At 48.3% G+C, this 24,337-nt stretch overlaps 1 protein-coding gene across 3 annotated transcripts in view; it reads left to right on the top strand.

The window, feature by feature from the left end:
* Nucleotides 1-1,929: 1,929 nt before the first annotated feature.
* RNF216 (ring finger protein 216) overlaps nucleotides 1,930-24,337 on the top strand; it is an 80,088-nt gene continuing 57,680 nt past the window's right edge. The window contains exons 1-6 of one of the 3 annotated variants that reach the window (XM_071760954.1): nucleotides 1,930-2,083; nucleotides 4,281-4,395; nucleotides 17,834-17,962; nucleotides 19,110-19,243; nucleotides 20,137-20,991; nucleotides 22,765-22,841. In XM_071760954.1, coding sequence (XP_071617055.1) covers nucleotides 17,896-17,962; nucleotides 19,110-19,243; nucleotides 20,137-20,991; nucleotides 22,765-22,841 — 1,133 coding nt within the window. In that variant the 5' untranslated portion in view covers nucleotides 1,930-2,083; nucleotides 4,281-4,395; nucleotides 17,834-17,895. Of the gene's footprint in view, nucleotides 2,084-4,280; nucleotides 4,396-9,228; nucleotides 9,428-17,833; nucleotides 17,963-19,109; nucleotides 19,244-20,136; nucleotides 20,992-22,764; nucleotides 22,842-24,337 lie in introns of those variants that run through there. The other 2 variants (XM_071760953.1, XM_071760955.1) reach the window with 2 other exon arrangements.

Here is a 24,337-nt window from a genome sequence, read left to right as displayed (position 1 = left end):
CTCTTGGTACCCCCTGTTTTGTTGGTTAAAATATTCATGGGAGTCACCAGAAAAATCAATTCCCTCATTAATGAAGTGTGGAAGTGCTGTGCTTGGGGGAGACAGAGGTGGAGGGTTAAGGCAAAGGGCTAGAGGTGCCAAAAAAACCCACATTGCTGTCATTAAAAATTCTGTAGCATTACTATATATTGAGCATGGTTGAAAAAAATACTCATTTATTTGGCAAAGGTGGAGCTGGGGGTGTTGGAGCTGTGGTGGTGGCACTGATGTGGGGTTTGCTCACCAAACTGCCTCCTGATTTTCTGAGAACCAGCAGCTCTGAGGGTTCTGTGCTGTGGTGACCAACTCGGTGGACAAAGTATAAAAAAAATGCAACTGATTGGACAGATTTATCAGGGCTGCCCAGATAAAAGTTCTCTTTTCCTTTGTTTTATTCATTCTTTAACCAATTAACCCCCAGCTGTAACTTTTTCCCCTTCTTATTATTTGTCCTGTGATTTTCCCAAAGCCTCAGTTTTCAGGGAAGAAATTAGAATTCCCACCCTTTGTGAGAGTTGGAGAAAGATTCATAAAAGCTCATCAATCTCTGCTTGCCTGATTTTGGGTTTTTTCCTAATTAGTAAAGCTTTGCAAGTGGAGGAAGACGAGTAGGAGGCTGAGGGGGGTGCTGGCAGTGATTGTTCAGTGCTTGGTCCCAGCCTTCCCTCTCTGAAGCTGGAAGTTGGGATTTCTTCATTCCCTGTGCATTTTACTTCTGTTTTTTGTGCATTGTGCCCCCCAGCACCCACGAGCATCACCCAGAGCAGGGACCCCCCCCCCTTGTGCTGGAGCTCCCGGTGTTTGGGTGAAAACTCATCCTGGAAAGCTCATCCTGCTTCCCAGGCACTCAGATCCAGCACCCCAAAAGGGCCCTGATCCCCCCCTCCTCCAGGGGTCCTGACCCCAACCCCCGGGGTCCTGACCCCTGCAGCAGAGCAGCCCCACAGGGATTCTTCTTCCCCTCTCCCTGCACAGCACCCCCAAAGGGGTCCTGACCCCCCCACTACTCCCAGAAGGGTCCTGAACCCCCCCAGCACCCCCAAAGTGGTTCTAACCCCCCCAGTGCAGCACCCCCAAAGGGCTCCTGACCCCCCAGCACCCCCAGAAGGGTCCTGAACCCCCAGAACAACAGCCCCAAAGGTGTCTGACCCTCCAGTAGCCCCAGAAGGGTCCTGACCCCCCCAGTATCCCCAGAAGGGTCCTGAACCCCCCCAGCACAGCACCCCTAAAGGTGCCTGAACCCCCAGCACCCCCAAAAGGGTCCTGACCCCCAGTACAGCACCCCCAAAGGTGCCTGAACCCCCAGCACCCCCAAAAGGGTCCTGACCCCCAGCACAGCACCCCAAAGGGCTTCTGAGCCCCCAGTACCACAAAAAGGGTCCTGACACCCCAGTAGCCCCAAAAGGGGCCCGACCCCCCAACATAGCACCCCCAAAGCTGTCTGACCCCCCAGTAGCCCCAGAGGAGTCCTGACCCCCCAGCACAGCACCCCCAAGGGGTCCTGAGCCCCCAGTACCACAAAAAGGGTCCTGACACACCCCAGTATCCCCAAAAGGGTCCTGACCCCCCAGTACAGCACCCCCAAAGGTGCCTGAACCCCCCAGCACCCCCAGAAGGGTCCTGAACCCCCCCAGCCCAGCCCCCCCCAAAGGTGCCCTGACCCCCCCCATGTCACCGCACCCCGTATGGATCCTGAGTCCCCCCCAAAGGGGACCCTTCCCCCCGTTCTCCCCGCAGAGCCCCCCCAGAGGTCCCTCCCCCCCTTCCCATGGGGTTCCGGACCCCCCTTTTCCCCCTGCCCCCCCCATGGGAAGCACGTGCACCCCAGGCCCCGCCCCCTCCCTCCCTCCGCCTCTATGGTAGGTTGAGCCCAGACGGGACCGCCCGGGCCGCCCGTCTGTCCCCCGCCGCTCGCCGCTCCCCGCCGCTCCTCTCTATGGTGCGGGGCGGAGCGGTCACGTGGGTCGGGCCGGCCGGAAGCCGCCGGGCAGCGGCGCCCAAATGAAGCGGGGCCGGAGGGGCGGAGAGGGGGCGGAGGGGCCCGGTGAGTGCGGGTGAGGGGTACGGGGGGGCACGGGAGAACACGGGGGAACCGGGGGAGGGCGGGGGGAGAGACGGGCAGCGGGGGAGGGGCTCGCTCCGCCCGCCGGCGCTCACACCGGGGCTCCCCGCCTCGTCCCCGGGGCCTTACCTGACCCCGCGGCGTGGGGCCCGCTCGCTGCCCTCACCTGGGGGCTTGTCTGGGGGGACCGTCCCCTCGGGGCCGGGTTCCCCTCCTCGGGGCCGGGTTCCCCTCCTCGGGGCCGGGTTCCCCTCCTCGGGGCCGGGGTCGCTCCCTCGGGGCTGGGGTCGCTCCCTCAGGGCCGGGGTCTCTCCTCAGGTCCAGGTCCTCCTCCCCTCTCGCCCCTCAGAGCTCTGGTTCCCTCCTCAAGGCCGGGTCCTTCCCCTCACCGCCGTGACCCCTCCACCTCCCTCCCTATCGTGATCAGGGGCCGGTCCCGGTGAGGCCCTCACGTCCCCCCCGGTTCGGGGCTCCTGCTGAAGTTTTTCCCTCAGAAGGAAGCCAAGAGGGAGGGGAGCGCTCAGGTGCCATTTCCAGGTCCTACTCGCTCTCCTCACGGGGCTGTTGTGTGGATATCATCCAGTTCTTTGCTTCTGCCCCCGTCCTGTTGTGCAAACACTCGGTGCTTTTGGGGACATCTCAACATTTCAGGCATCTGCTGCTGGAGCTACTGCAGAAAAGAAACCCAAAACACAGCTGTCCTCAACGCTGAGGGATGTGTACAAGATCCTCCTCCTCCTCTTCTTCTTCTTCCCCTCTCTCTACTCAGTGCTGGCTCAGTTTGGGGGGAGAAAGCAAACCCTGGAAGCATTCACCTGCCCAGTGTTGGTAGGACAGGGGTGTCCAGTGGGTTTTCCTGCCTCTGGAGCTGCTCTGCTTCCCCCCAAAACTGGAGGAAAATCAACATTTCACCAGAGCATTATGAGGCTGAAGAGCTGTAGCTGACTCCTGTGTGGAGGGAGGAGAAGGAGCTCGCTCCTCTGTGCCAGTTTGGGGTGGGCAGTGTCTGGGTTGGTTTCAGAACCATCCTGCAGAGCTTGGCTGGAACCTCCACAGCCCCTGGGCAGGTGGCAGCTGCCAGCCTGGCCCTGGAGCTTTTCCTTTTCACTTCACCTTTATGACCCCAAGGGGGGAAAAAACACCTCCCTTAGAAATGTGGCTTTCAGAGGAATACACTTAGTCATTGTTGTTTCTGTTGAGCTTCCTTACTGCTCATCAAGCAGGGTGTGGTTTCTTAGGTGAGGTGTTTGGTGTGGTCACCCCTTTTGAGGCTTCTGATGAGGCTTTTTTGAAAAAGGAAAAGCTCCTCTTGCTGCTTCTGATCCCGTTATAAAGAGTAACACAGCACCAAGGGCCCATAGCTCAGATCTCTCTCTGCTTTTCCCAGTGCCTGTGGGTTTCTTTTCCAGACTCTTCCTGGAGCAGCAGCTCCTAAAAGCAGCAGCTCATTGCCTTGGTGGCTGAGAGGCCCAGGCAGCACTTAGTGCTGAGAGCCACGAGCAGCTTCCTGAGAAACAGCTCCTGGTTTCTCTGCTCTCTCTCTGGGGTGCTTGGTTCCTCTTTCTTCCAATTCCTGCTCTCTGGGTCGATGGATTTTGGAGCTGTTGCAGGTGTCCAGCAGTAGCAAGGAGGAGGCAGGTGCCCTCCCTCAGGTGGGCAGATTGGCTTTTGTATGCTCAGTTATTTTGTCATTCCCAAGGGGAATGGCACGAGAGCTTTTTTTCCCTCCAGTGACCTGTTTGGAAGGCAAGGGGGGGAGGTTTGAGACCCAATCATTCTTCAGACCCAGATCTTGAGCAGGTTCTGGTTCAGGTACCCAGGCTGTAGGAGTGTGCAGCACAAACCATGTGGTGGAATCACAGTTTTTTAGGACCAGTAGTGTTGCAGGGACAGCTTTTAATTACAGAACTGTGGGATTTACAGCTTTAATCTGAGCTTTTCATTTCTAGGACAAAAACTGTGCAAAAATTCCACCTCAGGCCTTCTGATACTGCAGGCATCTTAATAGGTTTCATGTGCCTGGTGTCTGCATGGTGTGACTAAATGTTCCCAAACAAGCATCTTGACAGGATGGAATACCAAACCTTGGGAAAAAACTCAGCCCCACATCCTGAAGAACCTCTCTTGTGCTGCATTTTGCTAACACATCTTCTCCCACCTCTTTTCCTTTCCTTCCTAGATGTTTTCCCCCAGCCCTGGGGCTGCAGGCAGTCTTCTTGGGCAGCTCTGAAAGTCAGGGCAGGAGTAAAACAGTTCCTGGAAGAGCAGCTGGGGCAGGCTTTGCTGATGAGAAGGTACATTCTGGTTTCCAGAGGCTGCTGGCAGCCTTTTCCTGGGCTTGTGTTTCAGAAGCTGCCTCGGAAGTCCAAATTCCTGGGCAGACCAATGCTTTGTCTGCCTGAGAATGCAGTGGGCGGTACCGCCGGCGGCGAACTACGGGTGCTGGCAGCGTGGCTTGTGCTTTGAAATTGGACACAAATCACTAAAAAGTCCCGTGGCAAAAAAAAAAAAAAAATTAAAAAAAAAAAAAAAGTGGGTTGAGCACGCCTGTCTGGCAACTTTGGTGCAGCTGGAAAGAGGCAGGAAGGATTTCTCAGGGGCCAGGAGCTGCTTAGCAAGCCTGAGGCTCACAAACCCAAGTGTGAGAGATGTGGAGCCCTCTGGGTGTCTTTTCATGCCTGCTGGAAGACTCTCCCGTTCGTTAATTCGGAATGGGTGTCGTCTTCTTTTTTATTGTTATTCTTTCTTTATTTCTCTTTAAAGTCATTGTCAGTGGTTTCACTGTGTCCCAGTGCTGGCAGCCTGGTGATGGGCCTCGGGGCTTGTGGTCCTTTTGGGACAGTCAGAACTGGAGCTCGGGGTTTGGTTTTTGTTTGGGTTTGTTTTTTCACACGTGGATTTGGTCTGGAGCTATTTTAAGACTCCATTTAAATTACTGAATTCAGACACTCGAAGGAGAGGCTCTAATAGTCTCAGGGAGCTCTGTGTGTTGCCTGCCTGGGTGGTCTTTTCAAGCTGCTACATGTAGCTTCAGGAACTCTAGGATCTAAAGCTCAGTGGGGGCAGAAACCTTTTTTTTTTAAATTTATTTATTTAATATAGTGGAAGGTGTGAAACATGGAGCTGACAGGGAACAGAAGCTCTTCTAGTAGCAGCCCAGGAGATAAGGTTATCTGTGCACTGGTGTGGTAGTTTGTGTTTGAAATGGAACTGAATAGTGTGGTGTTGGTCTGATGGGTTGGGTTGGTTTAAGCAGGTTACTGGGACAGGGAAATCTGGGAAATTGTGGAGGAGTATGTAGGGAAAACAGGAAGAAGAGAAAAAAAACCCCAAAAGCCCACTTAGCAGTGTCCTGGTGGCTTGAATAAGTTATCTTTGCCAAGCACTGAGATGTGAGATAATAAGGAATGTTTTACTGAGCTGGGATAATCTCCCTCTCAGCAGCCTTTTATAGAATTTCAAGGTTATTTTGGAATATCTCAGGAGTGATGTTTTTCCTCTGGGTCAGTGCTTAAGAGCTTGCAGTAGTTTTAAATTTGTAACAATCCTTTGAGAAAGCTTAATTCCTGAGGACTAGAAATGCTATTCCTGCTGAATGACACCTTTCTCCTAACTACCCACACTGCTGTGGTTCCTTTCCCCATCCCTGGGGGGAACTCTCAGTGCCTGATGAAGTGGGAGAAGTGTGGGGCTTTGGGGGAAGATTTCAGTGTGGGGAAGAAGCAGCCCTGGGTCATGATGCCCTCTCATGGTGTTTCTGTCCCAGGATGGGGGACATTTAAAGTCAGAGTGGCTTCATCCTGGCTCTGGGGCAGCCCAAATCCTGTGGTGTCTGTTCACAGGGTGCCTTTTGGAGGCTGTCATTGTCACTTGGAACAAGAAGCAAAGCTGAAATAAATCTTAGGAGCATCTGGAAGTGTCAGGATGACCTGAAATGTTTTCAGCTGGCTCCTGAAGACATGTGCTGGATTTCTGACATTCTGTCTGCTTACCTTTGCTAAGGGGACCAAGCTACTGTTTGCATTATTTAGACAAACATTTGGACAAGATCCCCAGAAGCATCAGGTGATGTTACTCTGTAATCAGGGTTTGTAGGAGCTGGAGTCTTTGTTTGGGGAATGGAGAATGGCCTGAAGTAAAACACTTTTTCTAAAGACCTCCTCTCACAAGGCTGCTGTGTCAACACTGAAGTGCTCTTCCCAAGCTGTGGTCATGGTTATTGCTGTTTCTCTGCTGGAGAAAGGAAAACAGTGGTTGGCTTTTGGCAGCCTTTTGCAAAACCAGAGGTAGGAAGAGATTTACACCTTCTGCTTCCAGATGCCATCCTGAGGAGGTGATGTCCTTTGATGTCTGATGCAGGGGGGGAGGGAGAGAGACCTCTCGTTGCAGATCATTTTTGCTTCAAGGTGCCTGAAGAGCAGAAGGAGCACAAAGCCACCTGCCATGGTGTGTACAAAATGTTGGGCAAAGGTGTTCCAGTGGGACAGCAGAGTGGAACAGGCAGCAGTGTTGACAGCTGCCTGCAGCAGTGCTGCCTGGAGGACTTTCCTCCTCTCCCTGCTCTCCCTGCAATGCAATTTGATGAAGATGACAGCAGCAGCACAATGGGGAGGCAGGAAAAGAAGCTTTCTCTTCCTTGCAGGAAACCAGCAGAGCAGGGTGTTTCATACCTCCCCTGCTGCTCGGATTTCCAGCTACAGATGAAAAAGCCTGGCAGGACCCATTAGCAGTGACTTGGCTTGTGTAAATAGTTCATGTCCTCTCTCTGGATTGTTAAACAGGAATCCCATTGTAGGGGAGGAGGCTTCACTGTGTGTCAACTGGGAGGTGCCCTTGGATCAGCCCCGAGGAGCACAGAGCAGCTTGCAACAGCTGAAACACACCTCTGACTTCAGTGGCTGAAGAGTGCTCCTTCAGCTTCATGTTTTTCTGTTTGTTTAGCAGTTTGTGGCTGCTTTTTCCTGACCCTCTGTCCCAGATGGTTAAATAATCTGTTTGGTGTTGTACTGTTGCAACACCCAGGAAAAGAATTTATATTCTGTTATGTGAGGGCTTGAACAGTGTTGGACACTTGACTGTGATGACTAAGGGGTAGGCGTGTGGATTTGCAGCCTGAAAACAGTTGTGTCATTAGGAAATGGTCTGAGTGCAGCCCCTGTAACCTCTCAGCTGGACTGGAGTGGGTTTTGCCCTCTTGCATATGCAAAATGTTTGTTTGTCTTGGGGTGAAATAATGAGGTACCTCGCAGGCTCCTAAATCTGCCTGACTGTGGGCCTGGGGAATCAGTGCACTGCTTCTTTCCCATTATTTCCTGGTAATTCATTTGGGAGCTTTGATAGTTCAGAAGAGAATAATGCTGGGTGTGGAGCATCTCTAAGCCCAGCCATCATCTCTCTTTTCAGTTCCTTTGTACTGGTGTGCTTGCCTCAAATCCAACTTCTTTCCTTTTCTGCTATTTCCATATATTCTGCCTAAACCCTGCAGCAGCCACGTGATGTGGATGAAGTTGGACTGGGCAACTCTCAGGAGCCTGGAAGCCTGCCCTCAGCTTTTCCTGCTGGGCTGCACTTGGTTGGCCCCAGGGCTAACGTGTGGCTGCAAACCAAACCAAACCCAATTTTACAAAAAACAGTGGCCAGCTGGCTTGAAAAAACATCTTGTAACAAGTGGCCATCTGTAGGGCTTGAGCAGTAAGGATGTAGTTATCCTTCTTAAGGTGACTTGGTACCAAACCACCTCGTGGAGCTTTTGTCACACTTTTTGTGTGCTTTGTCACACTTTTTGTGTGCTTTGTCACACACTTCTGTCACACAGCAGGGATTGGGTGCAGAGCATGGATTTTCTGCCCGGGTACTGCATGTGCCTCACAAGTTTTTTAGTGGTGTTTTACTCACTTGAGGCAGTTTAAGACTCATTTCACAGCAGATTGAGCTTGGCCTGGTGGCTCAGTGGGGCTCTAAGGTGGCTCTTGTACATATCCAAGCCCTTCAGTTGAATGTGTAAAAGCATCTTTAAAAGCAGACCCTGACCTTGGAGGTATCTGTGGTTGTTGCAGTGTCAACTGTTAGGCTGCAGCTCAAGATCTTTCCCCTTCTTCTTACAGTCTATTTTCCTGTCTTATTTCTCTTCTCCCAGTGAGGAGACCAAGTATCTGACCTGAATCCTACAGAAGTTTTCCAGGGTATTTCATTTCAGAGCTGTAACAAATGGCTGGTGGAGCTCAGTGTGAGAGGCTGGGATGTGGCAAATCAGGTATTGTTGTGAAACCCTTCTTAATGTGAAGCCACAGCTTCTGGCCATTGACCTTTGAAATCATGGCAAGTGCTGATGCTTAACATGGCTCAAAAAAAAAAAAAAAAAAAAAGGGTATGGCTGGAATAAGCTGAGTATGTGACCTATGAAGTAATTCTTTTTGGAAGTTCCTATTTTGGGGATGTTTGACACCAAACTTGGAAGTTGCTCTTTCTAAAAGGACTCTGTGGATTGACAAAGAAAACCTTTTGGCCAAGGTGGGCTACTGCAACAAGTCAGGTTTTTTTTTTACTTCTGAGCCACCTCGAGGTCAAGTCTTGGCTTTTCTCTTGTCAGCAGCTTTGTGAAAAGAGGTGAGGTGTTCTTTGCAGACTGCAGCCATCCTTGAAAGCAAAGTTTCTTGTGATAGGTTCAGGTCACTTTTAAAATAAAATAAATTCCCTTTTCCTTTCTACATTTGCTCCTGGTGGTACAATATGTTTTTTCTGGAACACAGCTCCCAAGTGCAGGTCAAATGTTTGCTTCTGGATTTCCTCTGCCTGGCAACACCTTAACATCTGGGATGCCATTGCAACCCATCAATCTTTTGTGATTTTTACAGTCTTCTGACTGTTACTGCAACTAAAACTGATTCTTGGTGTTTTCCAGCACCCCTAAACTCCTTTATTTCTCATTTTCCTCTCCAGTGAAAAACGGTGCTAAGAAGTGGCCTGAAGATTCACATTCAGCTTGTTAAATACCTACTGAAGGTCACACTTTGCTTTCTATGCTCTGTTTTACCTTTTAAAGGTCATATTCAGGATCCTGAAAGAGAAAAAAAAAACAAAAAAAACAAACAAACCCAAAGCCAAAAACCAAACTACTAAGGATTTGGAGAGGAAATTCTGTGTCCTTTTTCCTGGAGAGAGCTCTGTGATGTACAAGTAACAGAGGAGCACTCTCATGGACATCTTGGGGTACATAGGGCATTTCTCTTTTCTGTGTGGCTGCTGGGTTGCTCTTTCAGACACTGATGGGTTTCATAATGGAGCTGCTCAGAGAAAGGAGCCTCTACCTCTTCTTTGGGAATGCAAGTAAGTTTGGGGAAAAAAACCTGGAAGTAAAACCCACTGTGGGAGCAGAAAGCTGCAAATTGTGTGGTTTCACATGCTCTTCCCTTCGTCCCTGCCCTTACACTGCAAAATCAGAAGAAAACAGTTTTTTAAAAGGTGGTTTGGGGGACAGGCAGTGAGCCCAAAGAGGCTGAGTTTGTGTGTGTGCTGCTGGAGCAAAGTGCTGAGCTGCCAGTCTTAAATTGTTGCTTGAACATGAAATGCCAAGCTGGCACTTGTGTTTGTGATGTGGGAGGGAGGCTTTGGATTTGGGGGATTATACTGTATGATCTTCCACATGCCAGAAGTCTGAGGTGGGCAGAGTAATGCTCTTTACAGCAGAGATGACTTCTTTCCCCTCAAAGCTTTGATTTTTTTCACTTTGCTCTCAAAATGAGCTCCTCAAGGCAATGGCATTAACTCCCCTTTCCAAGCAGACTTGGTACATTTAACTTCTTTTATTTTTAGGACAGGGGGGGTAAATGACTGATCCAAAGCTCCCAACCTCTTGTGGGGTTTTGCATACACCACCATGAGCAGTGTCATGCTGGTCAGGAGAGATGTGATGATCTGGAGCCCTGTGATTTAGCAGAAGGACTGACAGGGGTCCTGGGAAGGCACTGAAATGTCCAGGAGTTGACCTGGATGTCAGTCATCAGGGAATAGCTTGAAGGCATCAGAAACTTTCAGTGGAGTTGAATTAGTTGCCCATTTTTGGAAAAACAAGACCATCTGTTTCAAAGCAGTGTTTTATGTTGTAGGGAAGAGCTCACAGAGCTGGGATGGGTTTTGCTGGGAAAGCTGCTACCACTGTAGGTGGTCAGCTCTTAGGGGAATAAGAGAAAATTGGACAAGTTTCTTGTAATTGGTGTCAATAAATGCAATAAAAGTGGAGTTTAAAGAGTTGAAAAAATGATGATTAAGTGATACTCTCACCTTAATGGAATGATGAGCCACAAGTGAGGCTGATTAGAAGTCTTGTGCTGTACAGACAGTAGGGACGTTTCCTAAGTTGACTTGCAAAATGGGAAGGGTGTAGTTAAGGATTTGAACTCAAGTGATCCCTGAAGATCTGCTCTCTTAATTGCTTCTGACTAAGCAGTTCTCATTAGTCTGGAGCAGTGATACCCAGGTGTAACTTGCACCCTCTTAGCCTCCCTTTTCCAAACATCATCTGATGTGTTCTTGGTAACGCTGTTGATTGAGAATTGGCTGAACAAGTGCACAGCAGAGCTCTGTGTGAAGCTGCAGGGATTGTGAAGCTGTCAGCCCCATGTTGGTGAGCTCTTTTTTTTTTTTCTTTTTTTTTTTTTTTTTTTTTTTCTTTCATTGGTGCCATGAGTGCTCTGCAGTTTCCAAGCCAGCTCACCTCCATGCCAGACCTTGGTGCAAAGGGCCATTTTTTACTTCATGTTTCACAGCACAGTTTTTCTTCTTGGGTAAGAGAGGGTGAGGAGCAGGGAAATTTTACGAAGTAACTTAAGTCCTGATTGCTGCCAGAGAATCTAAAAGAATCCCTGTCCCTTTTATCCATCTAAATCATCTTCTTGCCTGTGAAGCTGTTGTGGTGCTGGTTTGGCTGTAGAAGGAGTGACCTCTCCTTTGAGGTATATTCTGAACAAGGGATGTGTTGGCTGTTTTGTATCTATGGGGAGGTAAACACTCAGCTTTTATTGCCACAAAAATGCTTTTGTGTCTTATGTTTTGGTGTGACAAAATCAGTTTTCTGGCTTTCTGCAGTAGAGCTGTGTTACCTGACTCTTAACAGGGAAAAAACCCCAAAATGTTCACATCAGCTTCTGTTCCTTGATTTTTCTCAGAACCCAGAAATTTTTTCAGCTTCTTAGAGGGTGTACCTGTGTGGCTAAAATCATTTGGTAAACCAAGCCTTGTGAAACACCTGAAGAATGTTTTTAAACTTTCAGCCAGTGCTGTTATCAAATGGTTTTCTTGGATGTTGTTCCTCTTCAGCACGTGTTTCAGGTCCAGAAATTGGTGACAGAGCTCCGTGGATGAAGTTCTCATCAGTTTACTCCCTTTCTATGCCCCTAAGAGGAAGTTTTGTGTGGTATCTGTAGCTGGTTCTGTTTTCTTAGCAGCAAATGGAGGTATCACAGGAAACCAGATGGTCTTGCCTGGGAGCTGCTGCCCACACAGTCCTAATTTCAGGAGGCCAGGGGTAAGGCTTTTGGGTTGGGGCCAATGCTTTTGTTTTGGTGTGGTTTTCCACTTTTGCCTGAGCTGTGAGCAGACCTCTGTGTAAACTTACTCAGCAGAAGCCCCACTGCAGGTCCACATTTTTAACCTCATTCCATTCCTTTGCAAGGTGTGCTGCAGGGAGGCAGATGCCCTGGGCACAGCAGAAAGGTTTTGTTTGTGCACAACAGTTCTTGTTGGGCTTATGATCAGGGGATTTCTAATTTTCAGTTGGGGTGAGGCCACTTAACACAATCAACCACTGTTAAACTCTTCTTTTTTTTGCTAAGTGACTGTTACAAGGAGCAGCCCCCAGCAAATCATGAACCCTTTGAAATGTCTCAATGAAATACTTGACAGTAAGTCAGCCTGGTTTACTACCCTTCTGTGGTTGTTCCTTTTTTTTTTTTTTTTTTTTAAAGGGCTGAATTTTCAGCTTTTCATTCTGCTGGTTGTCACAAACCATGCATTATTTAAGTAGCTTCTCTTTGGTTTAGCAGCTTGAAATGAGCCAGAAATTCACCTTGCTCTCAGGCTACCAGCAGACACGTTTGCTGCCTGCAGGCAGAAAGTAGGAGTTGATGCTCTTCTGTCAATGTAGGTGAGCAACAGTGCTGCTGGTGGATGGGGGAGAGGCTAAAACACAATGATTTGCTGTTACTGATATCTCCTTCAAGTTGCTCTTTTTTTTTTATTATTTTTTTTTTCACCCTGTTCGGTTGGGATTTCGATTCCTACCTCCCCTGCAGTACTTTCTGTCTGGTCCTCTTGCCTTGAGCTAGAGCCAGAAAAGAGCACTTTGAGGATAGTCCCATCTTAGGTATGTGGGAGTTGAAGTTTTTAAGTGCTGTATGTGGTGGAAAAAATGCATTAAACTGTGTCTAAGAGGGGGAAGTCTCCCCTCGACTGTCACTTTAAATTCCAGCACCATCTGAAGATGCTCATTGCAGCACAAATGGGAGGTGGAAGGGGCAGATTTGAGTTCTGCTCCAATTACTGCAGTCCAGAAATGCCTCCATATACTGGGAGTTTAAATAGATGCACAATCCCCATGCTTGCTATTTTTAGGTTAGGTTAAAAATAGGTGTTTGCAGGGATTTTGTGGGGGTTTGGGAGATCCTTGTGGAAGCATTGTGTGTGCACCTGAGACCTTCCTCACTTCTTAGCAGCTGATCTGACAATTCAGAGCAGTGGTTGGGAGCAGAGGTTTTGTAGGTTATAGATTTGAATGTATAAGAAACTTCTTTGGAAAGTGTGTGAAACTTCAGCTGTCAGTCTGAGATCTGCTCAGTTCAGAGAAGTCCCTGATCATATCTGATTTTTTTTTTTTTTTTTTTTCCAGTAGCTATTCTGTTAGTTCTCTGCTGCTGTAGGAAAATCTTTTAATGGGGAAGATTTTATTCTCTGTGCAGTAGAACAGCTGGAATGTGCAGAGTCATGGATGTGTGGACTGATGTGGAAAATGGAGAGGAGGTTTGGTGGAGCAGCCCCTTCAGTGTGGTGATTTTCACTGCTCTGTCAGTGGGTGGCTTCGGAGTTCTAACAAGTTTTGTGTCACCTTGATGCTGCATTTATTGTCAAATCTGGACTGTGTGCTGTAGTGCAGGTGGGTGTTTTTAAGATAAAGGGGGGGAAAGCTTGTAAAGTTTATATCTTGACTGTTTTTAGGTCTTTTTTTTAGGATCCTGTTCTTGAGCGTATTGCAAAAAAAGCTGGTGGTCATGTTAGAGCCTGGTTATAGGTAGCCTTATTTTTACCTACAAATAGGTACTGAAATCACTGAGATAATGTGGGATAGCTTCTTTCCAACCTGCTTTTTATGTAGTTGGTTATGTAGGACAAGACCCTGGATGGCTTTGATCTTGTTACTTCTTGTTCTTGGCAGCCCAAGGCAAGAAACATGAACAAACTTCTTATTCATGCCACTAGATGGAACTGGCCCATGCTTAAGGATATTTGTTTAAACTTCAGCTCTGTATTGAGTATTAAAAAAAATGAATTGGTAGCTCTCAGTAGAAGCTTGGCTTTTGCTCTCAAAGCTGTGCTTTATTAAACTGCTTGGGGTTTTAGATTTTGAAATAGGAAAGTGGTGCATTGCCAGTTCTTTCCAGGCTTGCCTTTTTTGTTTGCTTGTTGCCTTGACTCTGTATTGCACTTCATGCTATTTGTTATCTTCCTGCTTTTAAACCACCATCAGTCTTTTGGTGATTGTGCTCTTGTACAGGAGAGCAGTCTTATCCCAAATTTCATTTCAGATTATTTCCTCTACCTCTTTCTTGATACTATATGGTGAAATGTACAAGTTCCTCTCTAGGAGAACCAGGACTGCCTGTGAAGAACATGGCCTTAATGTTGTTGGTCTTGTGACTTATCCCTTGGATGTGAACAGCTGTGTTTTAACCAGCATTGGACAAAGCGCTGTTTGAGCTATTTGGGAGGAGATTTTTTTTTTTTTTTTTTTTTTTTTTGATGGCACTGCTGAGCATTTGTGGAGTTGTCCCACTCTTCAAGGCCACTGATGCCTCTGGAGAGGAGAAATATCCAAGCAAATCTGAGCAGACATCTGCCTGGCCTCTGTCCCCGTGATGCTGCAAGGGGAGCGTGCAGCTTGCACGGACATCCCTGTTCCTCCCCAGCCAGTCTTGGAGCAATCCTTTGCTGCTTTTGCCTGCTAAGAGGTTCTTTTGTTGAGCCTGGGTGAGGGCAGGTGAGACAAGGTGATGTCTGGCTATGCAGGGGGTGGTGATTGCAGGGAGTGCTCTGTAGGACCAACCTAAAACCAGAAGTTGGCATGGGTGCCTGGGCTGAGGAGTCCTGGGTGCCAGTCCTGGCTTTCCTGCTGGCCTGCTTGGTGGCCTTGGCCCACACTGGTCCTTTCCAGGCTTTCATTTCTCCATCTTTTCAATGGCCAGAAATGTATTGATCTTATTTTCTAAAGTACTCAGAGGGGTAAGGATGGAAAAGTGCTTTTGCAGGACTAGGTGGTATCTTTTGATGCCCACCCCAGAAAATACAACTGCAATAATATGGGTGCAACCTTCTTGAAAAGGACAATTTTCATCTAGTATGGCTACAGGGATCCCCAAATCTTGCTTTTTTGAAGCATTTTCAAAGCATCAACATGCCCATCATCCCACTGGAGCTGCTTGCTGGAAATAATATGTGCCACAGAGGTTTCAGGGCTCACATGGGGGGCCTTGCATATCTGCTGGTTGGAAGAGACCCCTGGGCAGTTCTCCAGCCCCATGTCCCACTGGGCTGTCACCAGCTCTGGGACCAGGTGAGCTGTTTGTAGGCTTCATGGTGGAGGTTTCCTCTGGAGAAGCCTGCCCCAGGCACTCAGCTGTGCTTCTGGCACCCTTGCTGTGTGTTAAGCAAAGCTCCTGCCCCGCAGATGGTTGCTCAGATGCCTTTGGGGAGCCTGTGGACCATGTCCACCCAGGCTGCTCTGCAGCTGGAGGCTCTGCTCCTGCCCAACACCAGAAAAATTTTAGTGCTGCCACTCCAGGTGCTTTGTGAAGTGTGGCTCGGGTTTTGGCTAAGTTATACTTCTTTTATTTTAATGATTTTACCCTGTATGAGGATATTTTGGAGGTGGTAGTCACTGGGTACTTGAGGGGTATAAGTACAAGTCCATGGTATGCACCTGAACTGATTTTTTTCCTCTTGCCACCCTGCAAAAATCCTGTTCCCTGCAGAGGAGGTGAAGCTGATTTCCTGAGGAGGAATTGCACTGCTCTTGTGTACTAACAACCAGGAGTTTATAAGAGACCCACTGTTTTCTCTCAACTTTTATGCATTAGTAAATATTGAATAATACAGATTACTCTATGCTCTAATGAGGTGAATACTTCTTGATTAAAAAAACCCAACTTCCTATCTTGTTCCAGTGACCAAGCTGTGGTTGCAGTTCCTGTATGTATTCAGCTGCTCTGAGATCAGGGGAACTGAGAGCTGTGAGCTGACAGAGCATAAAATGGAAACCAACTGTTCAGGTTGCAGTGATTTCCTCTGATCTCCTAATCCTGTTTGGGAGCCTCCAACCAGCTCTTTGTGCCTCTCTTGAGAACAGGTGGGGGCAGCAAGTTTTAGTTCCAAAAGTCCTGTGATGAAGTCTGTTCCCTGTCATGCTCTCTTTTTGGGTTGAGAGCAGGTGGAGTATCCTGGATTTTCTTACCTCACTGAGGAGGTGCCATAAATCAGGGAGGTCTCTTTGGAAGAGCAGATGGTGGCAAGAAAGTGTGCTCTGTAAATGTGACTTCTTCCCATGCAGGCACAGAACATGGATTTATGTCCTGCCCTGCCAGGGGTGCAGCATCCTTCTGGCATGTCAGCAGCACAGAGGGTATGGAAAGGAGCTTGGAGCATCTGATCCCTCTGAAATTGTGCCTGGGCTTGGCAGCTGGTGAGGGAATTCAGGGGTTGCTGCTGGTGCCTTCATTCCAGCAGTGTGACAGCCTCCTGGTTCAGCTTCTCAGTGATGTGGCTGTCAGGTGTGACATTGCCATCTCTGTGCTGGCATTTCTGCAGCCCTGGGGTGTGGTGTCACTTCATGGCATTGTGTGGTAGCAGTGACATCAGGTGGGATGCTTGAGGTGCCACCTGCTCCCTATTGCCCTGTGGCTTTTGCTTCTCTGGCCAGTAGATGGTGGCAGAAACACCTCCACCAGGTCTGTGACTCCTTGGAAACAGAAGATCCAAAGGTTTGAGGCTGCACAGAATCGCATCTCTCCCCCCATCCACCTTTCTGTGGTTGCATAGCTATGAGGATCACCTTCCTGTCTTCTCCTGAAAGGCTTCTTGGGCCTGACTGCACTCTTCAGTCCTCTCTCAGTCTACCTGGACTTCAGCAAAGCCTTCAACACCATCTCCCACAGCATTCTCCTGAACAAGCTGTCAGCCTGCAGCTTGGACAGGGGCATCTGTGCTGGGTTAGGAACTGGCTGGAGGGCCGGGCCCAGAGAGTGGTGCTGAACGGGGCTGCATCAAAATGGCGGCCGGTCACCAGTGGTGTCCCCCAGGGATCAGTGTTGGGCCCGGTTCTGTTTAATATCTTCATTGATGATTTAGATGAAGGGATTGAGTCCATCATCAGCAAATTCGCAGATGACACTAAACTGGGGGGGAGTGTGGATCAGCTGGAAGGCAGGAGGGCTCTGCAGAGGGACCTGGACAGACTGGAGAGTTGGGCTGATCCCAACGGGATGAGGTTCAACACGGCCAAGTGCTGGGTCCTGCACTTTAACCACAACAACCCCATGGGGAGCTCCAGGCTGGGCACAGAGTGGTTGGAGAGCAGCCAGGCAGAAAGGGACCTGGGAGTCTGGATTGCCAGGAAGCTGAACAGGAGCCAGCAGTGTGCCCAGGTGGCCAAGAAGGCCAATGGCATCCTGGCTTGGATCAGGAACAGCGTGGCCAGCAGGTCCAGGGAAGGGATTCTGCCCCTGTGCTCAGCCCTGGGGAGGCCACAGCTCGAGTCCTGTGTCCAGTTCTGGGCCCCTCAGCTCAGGAAGGAGATCGAGGTCCTAGAGCAGGTCCAAAGGAGGCAACTGGGCTGGTGAAGGGACTCGAGCACAGACCCTATGAAGAGAGGCTGAGGGAGCTGGGGCTGTTCAGGCTGGAGAAGAGGAGGCTCAGGGGAGACCTCATCACTCTCTACAACTCCCTGAAAGGAGGTTGGAGCCAGGGGGGGGTTGGTCTCGTTTCCCAGACGACTTTCAACAAGACAAGAGGGCAAGGTCTTAAGTTGTGCCAGGGGAAGTTTAGGTTGGACATTAGAAAGAATTTCTTTACAGAGAGGGTGATCAGACATTGGAATGGGCTGCCCAGTGAAGTGGTGGATTCTCCATCCCTGGAGATATTTAAAAAGAGCCTGGATGTGGCACTCAGTGCCATGGGCTGGGAACCACGGGGGGAGTGGATCAAGGGTTGGACTTGATGATCTCTGAGGTCCCTTCCAACCCAGCCAACTCTATGATTCTATGATTCTTCACTGCTGGAATAGAAAATGACAGAAACACATCTGCTTTTAGGGACTGAGAAGATGGCACAGAAAAATTATCCTCATGGAGAGGCGGTGCTGGGAGAGCCAGGAGAAACCCCCAAATGGTGTAGTGGCTTAGTCATGGGGAAGCCTGATTGGGATGCTGCTGAGTGTGCCTTACTCTCTCCTGTTTTTATTTTGTTTTCCAGTTCCTTGTGGAAGCCTGACTGCCATGCCTGGGTGTTGACACTTTTGGGTACAGCTGTTTAAAATGGCAGAGAGAGGTGGAAATGAAGAAGTCATCAACTTGAACAGCTTCCGTAGTCACAGGGGGAAAGGTGAGGACCCATTTGTGGATATTTCCAAAACTCTTCCTGTAAAACTCTGCTTACCAGCAGCAGGATTCACAGACCCTAAACGTTGCAGAGTGCTGCTGAGGGATCTTTCTAGTGGTCTGGTTTGTGGTGTCACCCACTGCTCTGCTCCACTTCTTTCACAGCCACCTACAGAAAATTCTCTCATTTTATGCAAACCGTTTGGCTCTTGGCTTTCTCATCATGAGAAATCTGCCTTTGGGCTGATTGCAGATGTCTTGGCAATGCCACGTAGAGCTATTTCAGCAGATCTGAGGGGCTTATTGTGTGCCACCTTTCTGAGGACCTCCTAAGGGAGAGGCTGGCTCTGTGCTCATGGCCTCAGAGGGCTGTGTGCATTGGCACCCGCTCCTCCAAGAGTGGAATTCAAAATTATGCTTCCTGTGTGTGCCTAAAAGGTGATAAATGAATATTTATGCTAAAGCATAAGCCAGAATGTTGTGTCCAGTCATAGGGAAAGCATGGTTGTGTGCTGTCTGCAGTACAGACACCCTCTGTTTCTGCCTGGAGTGTTTCTCCTGAGTCCCAGCAGCTGTGCTCAGTAGTGTCTGGCTTCCACTCTTGACAAGTCTTGAGAAACAAGGATAATAGCAGAATATCTTCTGCACCCACAGTCAGGGGCCCTGTCACAGGCTGGCATAATGCACTCCTGCAAAGTCTTGCTCCTTCTGATGAGGCTTCCTGTGCAATTCAGCCACATCTCTCCTCTAAAATGCACTGCATGTTAATAGGAAATCATCCCATAGATACTGAAAGTTCAGGACTTCTCTGCAAAAATCAGGAAGTATGTGGCCTGTTCAGAGTAATTTTTGCAGCAGCTTTACTTGTGCTGAAATTAGGGCTAGAAGAGCTTGTGCAGAAGTGCCACTGAGTGGCCATGTCATGTGCCACTGTGGCCTCTTGAGCTGTAATCTGTGCAGGAGCTGCTCTCAGAGAGCCCAGGGAAGCAGCAGTGGCTCCACAGCAGCTTTCAGAGCAAACCTCTGACTGCTTCTTCCTCCCCACTGCTGCCACTCAAACCTGAGGATTCCTTTTTCAGATGTTTTGGTGCTTGTGCCCTGTAATTTCAGTTGTTTACCTTTAGCCAACAGCTAATCTTCCATTCCTACAGACTGGATAAACCACAGGGATGAGGGGCTTATCACAATATCAGATTCCTCAGATGAAGAATTACCTCTGGTGAGGGAAACACCAGCAGAGCAGCAGCGTGAAGAAGATGATGATGATGTAGTCATCTTGGCAGAGGTAATTTTTCATTCTGGAACTTGCCCTCCTTTACTCTTGGCCAACGTTTGTGTAAATATCTGATGCATTCCTTTGAGAGTCCTGCCTGGTTACAGTATTTTACTCAGATTGTCTGAAATGAATGTTGAAATGGCAGCATTTAAGTGCTTAATCACATTTGTGCACAGGAGAACTGCACTGTTAAACTGCATTGTATTTAAAGTTCTCCTAAACAAAGGCTCTACCTTCCATTAAGTTTTCGAAGTCCAGACAGGTGGAGTGCTTTGTAAGAGACCTCAATGTTCCTCAGAAGGCAGCTTTTCAAAACATGGCTTGTTTGACCTTGTATGCTTTGTATTCCTCTGGGCTGTTTGGGTTCTTGTTGGGCTGTTGCAGACACATTTTTGCAGTTTTACAAAGCCAGCCCACTTAATAAATCTCTTTCCACTGGTGCAGACACACAGACAAGGGCCAAAGGCTTTAGTTTACCCTGACTGAATGTCTTAATTTCATATCTAAACTATATTAAGAGTATATTCCACTTTTCTGTTAAAGTACTCAGAGGCACTGAGGAAATGGGCTGCAAAGCTGACCTTTGTTTCTTAGATGAAAACAGTAGCAGAAAATATTCAGACCCTGTTGGCATACAGCAGTCCATCTGCCAGAGGCAAGAATGAGGCCAGAGATTAATGCTTTGAGCTTTGGTTCCTGCTGCCTGTTTAAATAAATCAATGAGAACACAAACATGCTCCCAGTTAGTTCCCCCTGGTCAGACTTTTACTGGGAAGGAAGTGAGGTGAGCTCTGGAAAATATTCCAGTCCTGTGCACCCCCAATTCTGCCAAATGTTCTCTTAGCACCTGGGGACAGAGTGAAGATGGAGTTGAGTGAAACTCTTGTCTTTCTTCTTTTTAGACCCCAAAGAATCAGCAGCTTCTGCGTCCCAATGTCATCAGACCTGCTGCTCAGTGGCAGGGTGCAAACACTGTGGGAGAAGGAGGATCTAAAAGTGCTGTTGAGCCCTTGAGGAGCAAATCTGTGCAAGATGAGATCTCAGCTTTGCTGTGCCAAGGAGAGCAGTACAGTCAGGGGGTGGAAAGCAGTGCTGGACCAAGCAGGGGTGAGAATATGAACTCTGCCTTGCTGCAGACTGGAGAATCTGAGCTTAATGGTCCCAAGCTTGAACTTACAAGTAACCAGGAACCTGGCCCAAGTTTGCTTCCAGCAATAAAGATGAGTCCACAGCCTGTTAACAAAGAAGTCATTAGTCTGGACAAAGGGGACCTTCCACCACAACAGGAGGAAAAGGTGGAAGCCCAGGGCTATCAAGGAGAGGACTTGGAGCCAGAGCAAAACCTGGGAGGAGAAGCTGCAGCAACCACCCCAGCCCAGGAGATCCAGGAGAACAGCCAGCTGGATCAGCCATGCTTCCAGCAGCTGCAAGGTGAGCCCCATGCTGCAGTGAGTGGCTGTGCTCCTCAGCAAGGGCAGCCTGAAGCAGACCCAGGATCTTTGAGGGCTTATGGAGAGGAAGCTCCTGGGCCAGCCTTCCCTCGACCTGAACCACAGCAGGATGGGATTCCAGGTCCAGCTTCACCCCAGCCAGCACACCCACCAGAAGAAACTGGTCAGCAGGCAGTGACAGACAATGAGCAGCCAGGTCCAGCATTCCCTGCACAGGGTTCTCATGAACTTGCCTCTAGTAATGTCCCAGAACAAGGAGCTGCTGGGCAGGACCAGGACCTCACTGCACTGCTCATCAGAGAAACGGTAACTATCCCCAGAGCTTCTTTGCCTCCAGCATGCATGGGCTTTTCAGACAGGTTTTTCAAGGTGTGTAGTGTTTCACATGCTCAAAGCACAACCCTCTTGACTGCTGCAAATCCTCTTCATTTTGGCTGAAGCTTAGCCATGTACCAGGTGAGGAATGTGCCATGAACTCTCTTGGAAAAGTTTAGTTTGAAAAACTTAACCCCATCACCAGGGCAGAAGTGGTCAGAGGGTGTGAGCCTTGAGGGCACTGCTTGCTTTGGGATGGACTCTTAGTCAGAGAGATTCAGCAGAACTGAGTGCAGTTTCTGTAGGCCATAGTGAGGTGAAATAACATGGGCCATGGGTCTGTTTCTTTAGAGGCTGCTGCCCTCTCAGCTCTGCTAGTTCGTTTTTGTCTGGCTGATTCCTGACTCAGGTTTAGGAATGGGTGTAGAGCTAAATGAGCAAAATTGAGGCACTAAACACTGGCAGAGAAGGCTTAGAGATGTGGCTGAGAGCTGTGGCTGCTTTCAGCTACTCTCATGAAGTAGTTTGGTCCATGGCCATGTTAAGGCCACGATAGTGCTCAGGGGTAATTTTTGCCCTTGCAGTGTTGATTTCCAGGCAGTAGCACTGAGTGATTCCTGGATAAGCAGCATGAACACTCATGTATGTTAACCCCACACTGTGGGGTTATGTATGTTAACCCCTCCTTTGTGACTGCACGTGAAGCTTAGCATGAGGGGCACCAGCTACAAGAGCTGAACCAGCAAGAAGGGTACTCCTCAGCCTCTGGTGTATTCATCAGCTTGGGCAACATGGTGTTCATTAAAAAAAAAAAAAAAAAAAGTGGTGATGTTTCATGTTTTCGTCTCCAGTCTGCACTCTTCCCTTGATTCCTAGTGCAGAGGGGTCTCTCTTGATGCCTTATGGAACACTTTTTTGCAGACCAGCATATTTTACAACCTGTGTATCTTACCCCTTACCCTTACCCAAGTCTTCCCTCTGCATCCCATATCTGATTTAATTTGGGAAAACTGGGGTTGAAGGAAATATTCTTTTAAGCCATGAAAATCCCATTCTTTCCAAGTCATCTTGTTGCTGACTGACTTCCTTTGGGATGGGCAAGTAGATACTTTTGCATTGTCAAGGTTGCTTGACAGCCCTGACCAGTTCAGTCTTGCAAAGCAAAATATCATGTGGTGCCACTGATTGCTGTACCTGTGCAGAAACCCAAGGAGAGGGAGAGCTGCAAAGGGTGCTCTTTGCTACGTGGGTAGTGCTGTGGGAGCTTTCCCAGAGGTTTGTTGCCTGTTCTGATCTCACTGCTGAGGTGTCTGGGTGCTTTGGGTGGGTATGCCTATTACTGAGGTGGTTTTTTTTTTTTCCTTTTGCTTTGGAATGTTGTATTTCAGCACAGAGTCTGCAAGTCCTTAATATTCTGTCTGAAGGTAAATATTAGCTTTGCTGGTGTTGTAGATCATGCCTACATACCTCTTCTCCTCCCACCCAGCCTGAGTTGTTCCTTGGGCCAGCTGCTCATGGCTGCTCACATCACTCTTCCCATGCTCATCCTGTTGTGAGGAGTTTCTAGCAGTCATCCTGTGGAGCACAGGAAAGCCAGCAGCTTGCAGTATCCAGGCTGAAAGGTTATAAATGGTCTCTTGAAATCCATTTTGGCCCTTGTCTCAGCTGTATGCCTGATAATTACCTTTAAACCTCTGCCTTTGGTGCTATTCCTGTGTTGTACTGCTTGAATACCTACATAACCTTTAGCTTTTCCTGCTTTAGGAAGCAAGGTTCCCAGATGTGAAGAAGGAATATATTGAAGAGCTTATCAGCATCAAGAACTGCTATGACTTAAATGTGTAAGTATAGAGCTAAGAGCCAGGGTGTATCATGCAACAGGCTGGCTGCAGTTCAGTTTCCATTTCCTCACCTGCACTTGATGGTGTTCCTGGGTGTATCTGGGCTGGGAGTCAGCACTGTGTTGATAGAGCCAAAGAGCAGAGAATTTTTTTTTTTTTCCTTCTAATAGGGCTTTTTAAAAATCCTTTCTGATTCTGACATTATGCTGTAGCTTCTCTGCTTCTAAGATCACTTGCTTATTTAAAGCAAATGCTATTTAAAAATATTATATACATATTTTATATATTGCATATAGCTTCCTCTTAATTATGACTAAGGTTCTTAAAACAGGTGTGTGTCAGGATTAAGGTGTTGAGGGGATTTCCATAAAGCTTAATATGAAGGTGGCTTAGTGAGTTCTGAGTTGAAACAGTTTGCTGCCTCTTCATTTCACTGGCCTTTGGCTTTTCCAGGTAAATCTGACACTTATTTTGGACTCCCTTATTTAATGTCATGATGTTGGCTTTTATCCTCTTCACTTCATCAAGTAGCAGCAGTGCTGTTTGAGTTCTCTCACATCACTTTTTGCAAATAAAGTAGAGCAAACATGTTTAAGGACTGGTAGAATTGACTCTAGGTATCTGTTGCTGGACTCTGTCAAACTGAACAGAAATGTGAGTTAAGAGGGGAACCAAAAGGAGTGGAAAATGTTTGTGAGGACTTTTGCTTTCCTAGTAGTGTTAGTGGCTCAAGGATAACATTCATCATGCTTGACATCTGGCAGTCATGTTAGAATCAAAAGTTTGGTTTTTTTTTTAAAAAGATGTTATTAACCTTATTGATAAGTTGCAGAATCCCCCTGCATGTTTGGGTAGAGCTTGCCCAGCTGAAGAGGGAGGTGTTGTGTGTGTTGGCACCAGCAACAGAGAGGGCAGAGTGGTTTGAGGGAAATCACTTGTGACTTGTGCCTGATCCCAGGTGGCCCCTCTCCCTGTCTCTCTCTGCAGCTGTCACTGTTATCTCATGCATGTTGAAACTGATTATTATGTGATAGAAGAATGAAGAACTGGTGTTGCTTGCCAGAGTATTCACCCCATCTTACAGGAATCCAATGCCCTTTCCAGTTAACTAGAGCACTAATTAAGCAGTGTTCAAGTATGTGAGGCTTAGAATTAGTTACTGGACCAGAAAGAAGTTAACTGGCAAGGAGCTAAGGATGATCCCATCCACTGGGTACACATTTCCTATTCTGCTGCCTTTGCTGGTGTTTGGAAGTTGTCTCTCCCAAGCAGGGCTTCCTGGTTAGCAAGTCCCCAGACTGTAACCTCTTTCTTGTCTTTCTCAAGTGCTTTCCCTGCAGTGGTGGTGTGGTCAGCACGAGAGAAGCTTTCAGGTCCTTGGTGCACCTCAGCGTGGATGGTTCTGTTGGAAGTCTAGGAGACTGGTAGGGCCATTTTTGGGGGCAATCAGGCTGTTGGAAGTCTGGCTGCAGGACCCTTTCAAAGACTGGGTGAAA

The sequence above is a fragment of the Heliangelus exortis genome, chromosome 17 (genome assembly GCF_036169615.1).
Source record: "Heliangelus exortis chromosome 17, bHelExo1.hap1, whole genome shotgun sequence".
Lineage (NCBI taxonomy): Eukaryota > Metazoa > Chordata > Aves > Apodiformes > Trochilidae > Heliangelus > Heliangelus exortis.
This window is presented reverse-complemented; position numbering and strand designations above follow the sequence as displayed.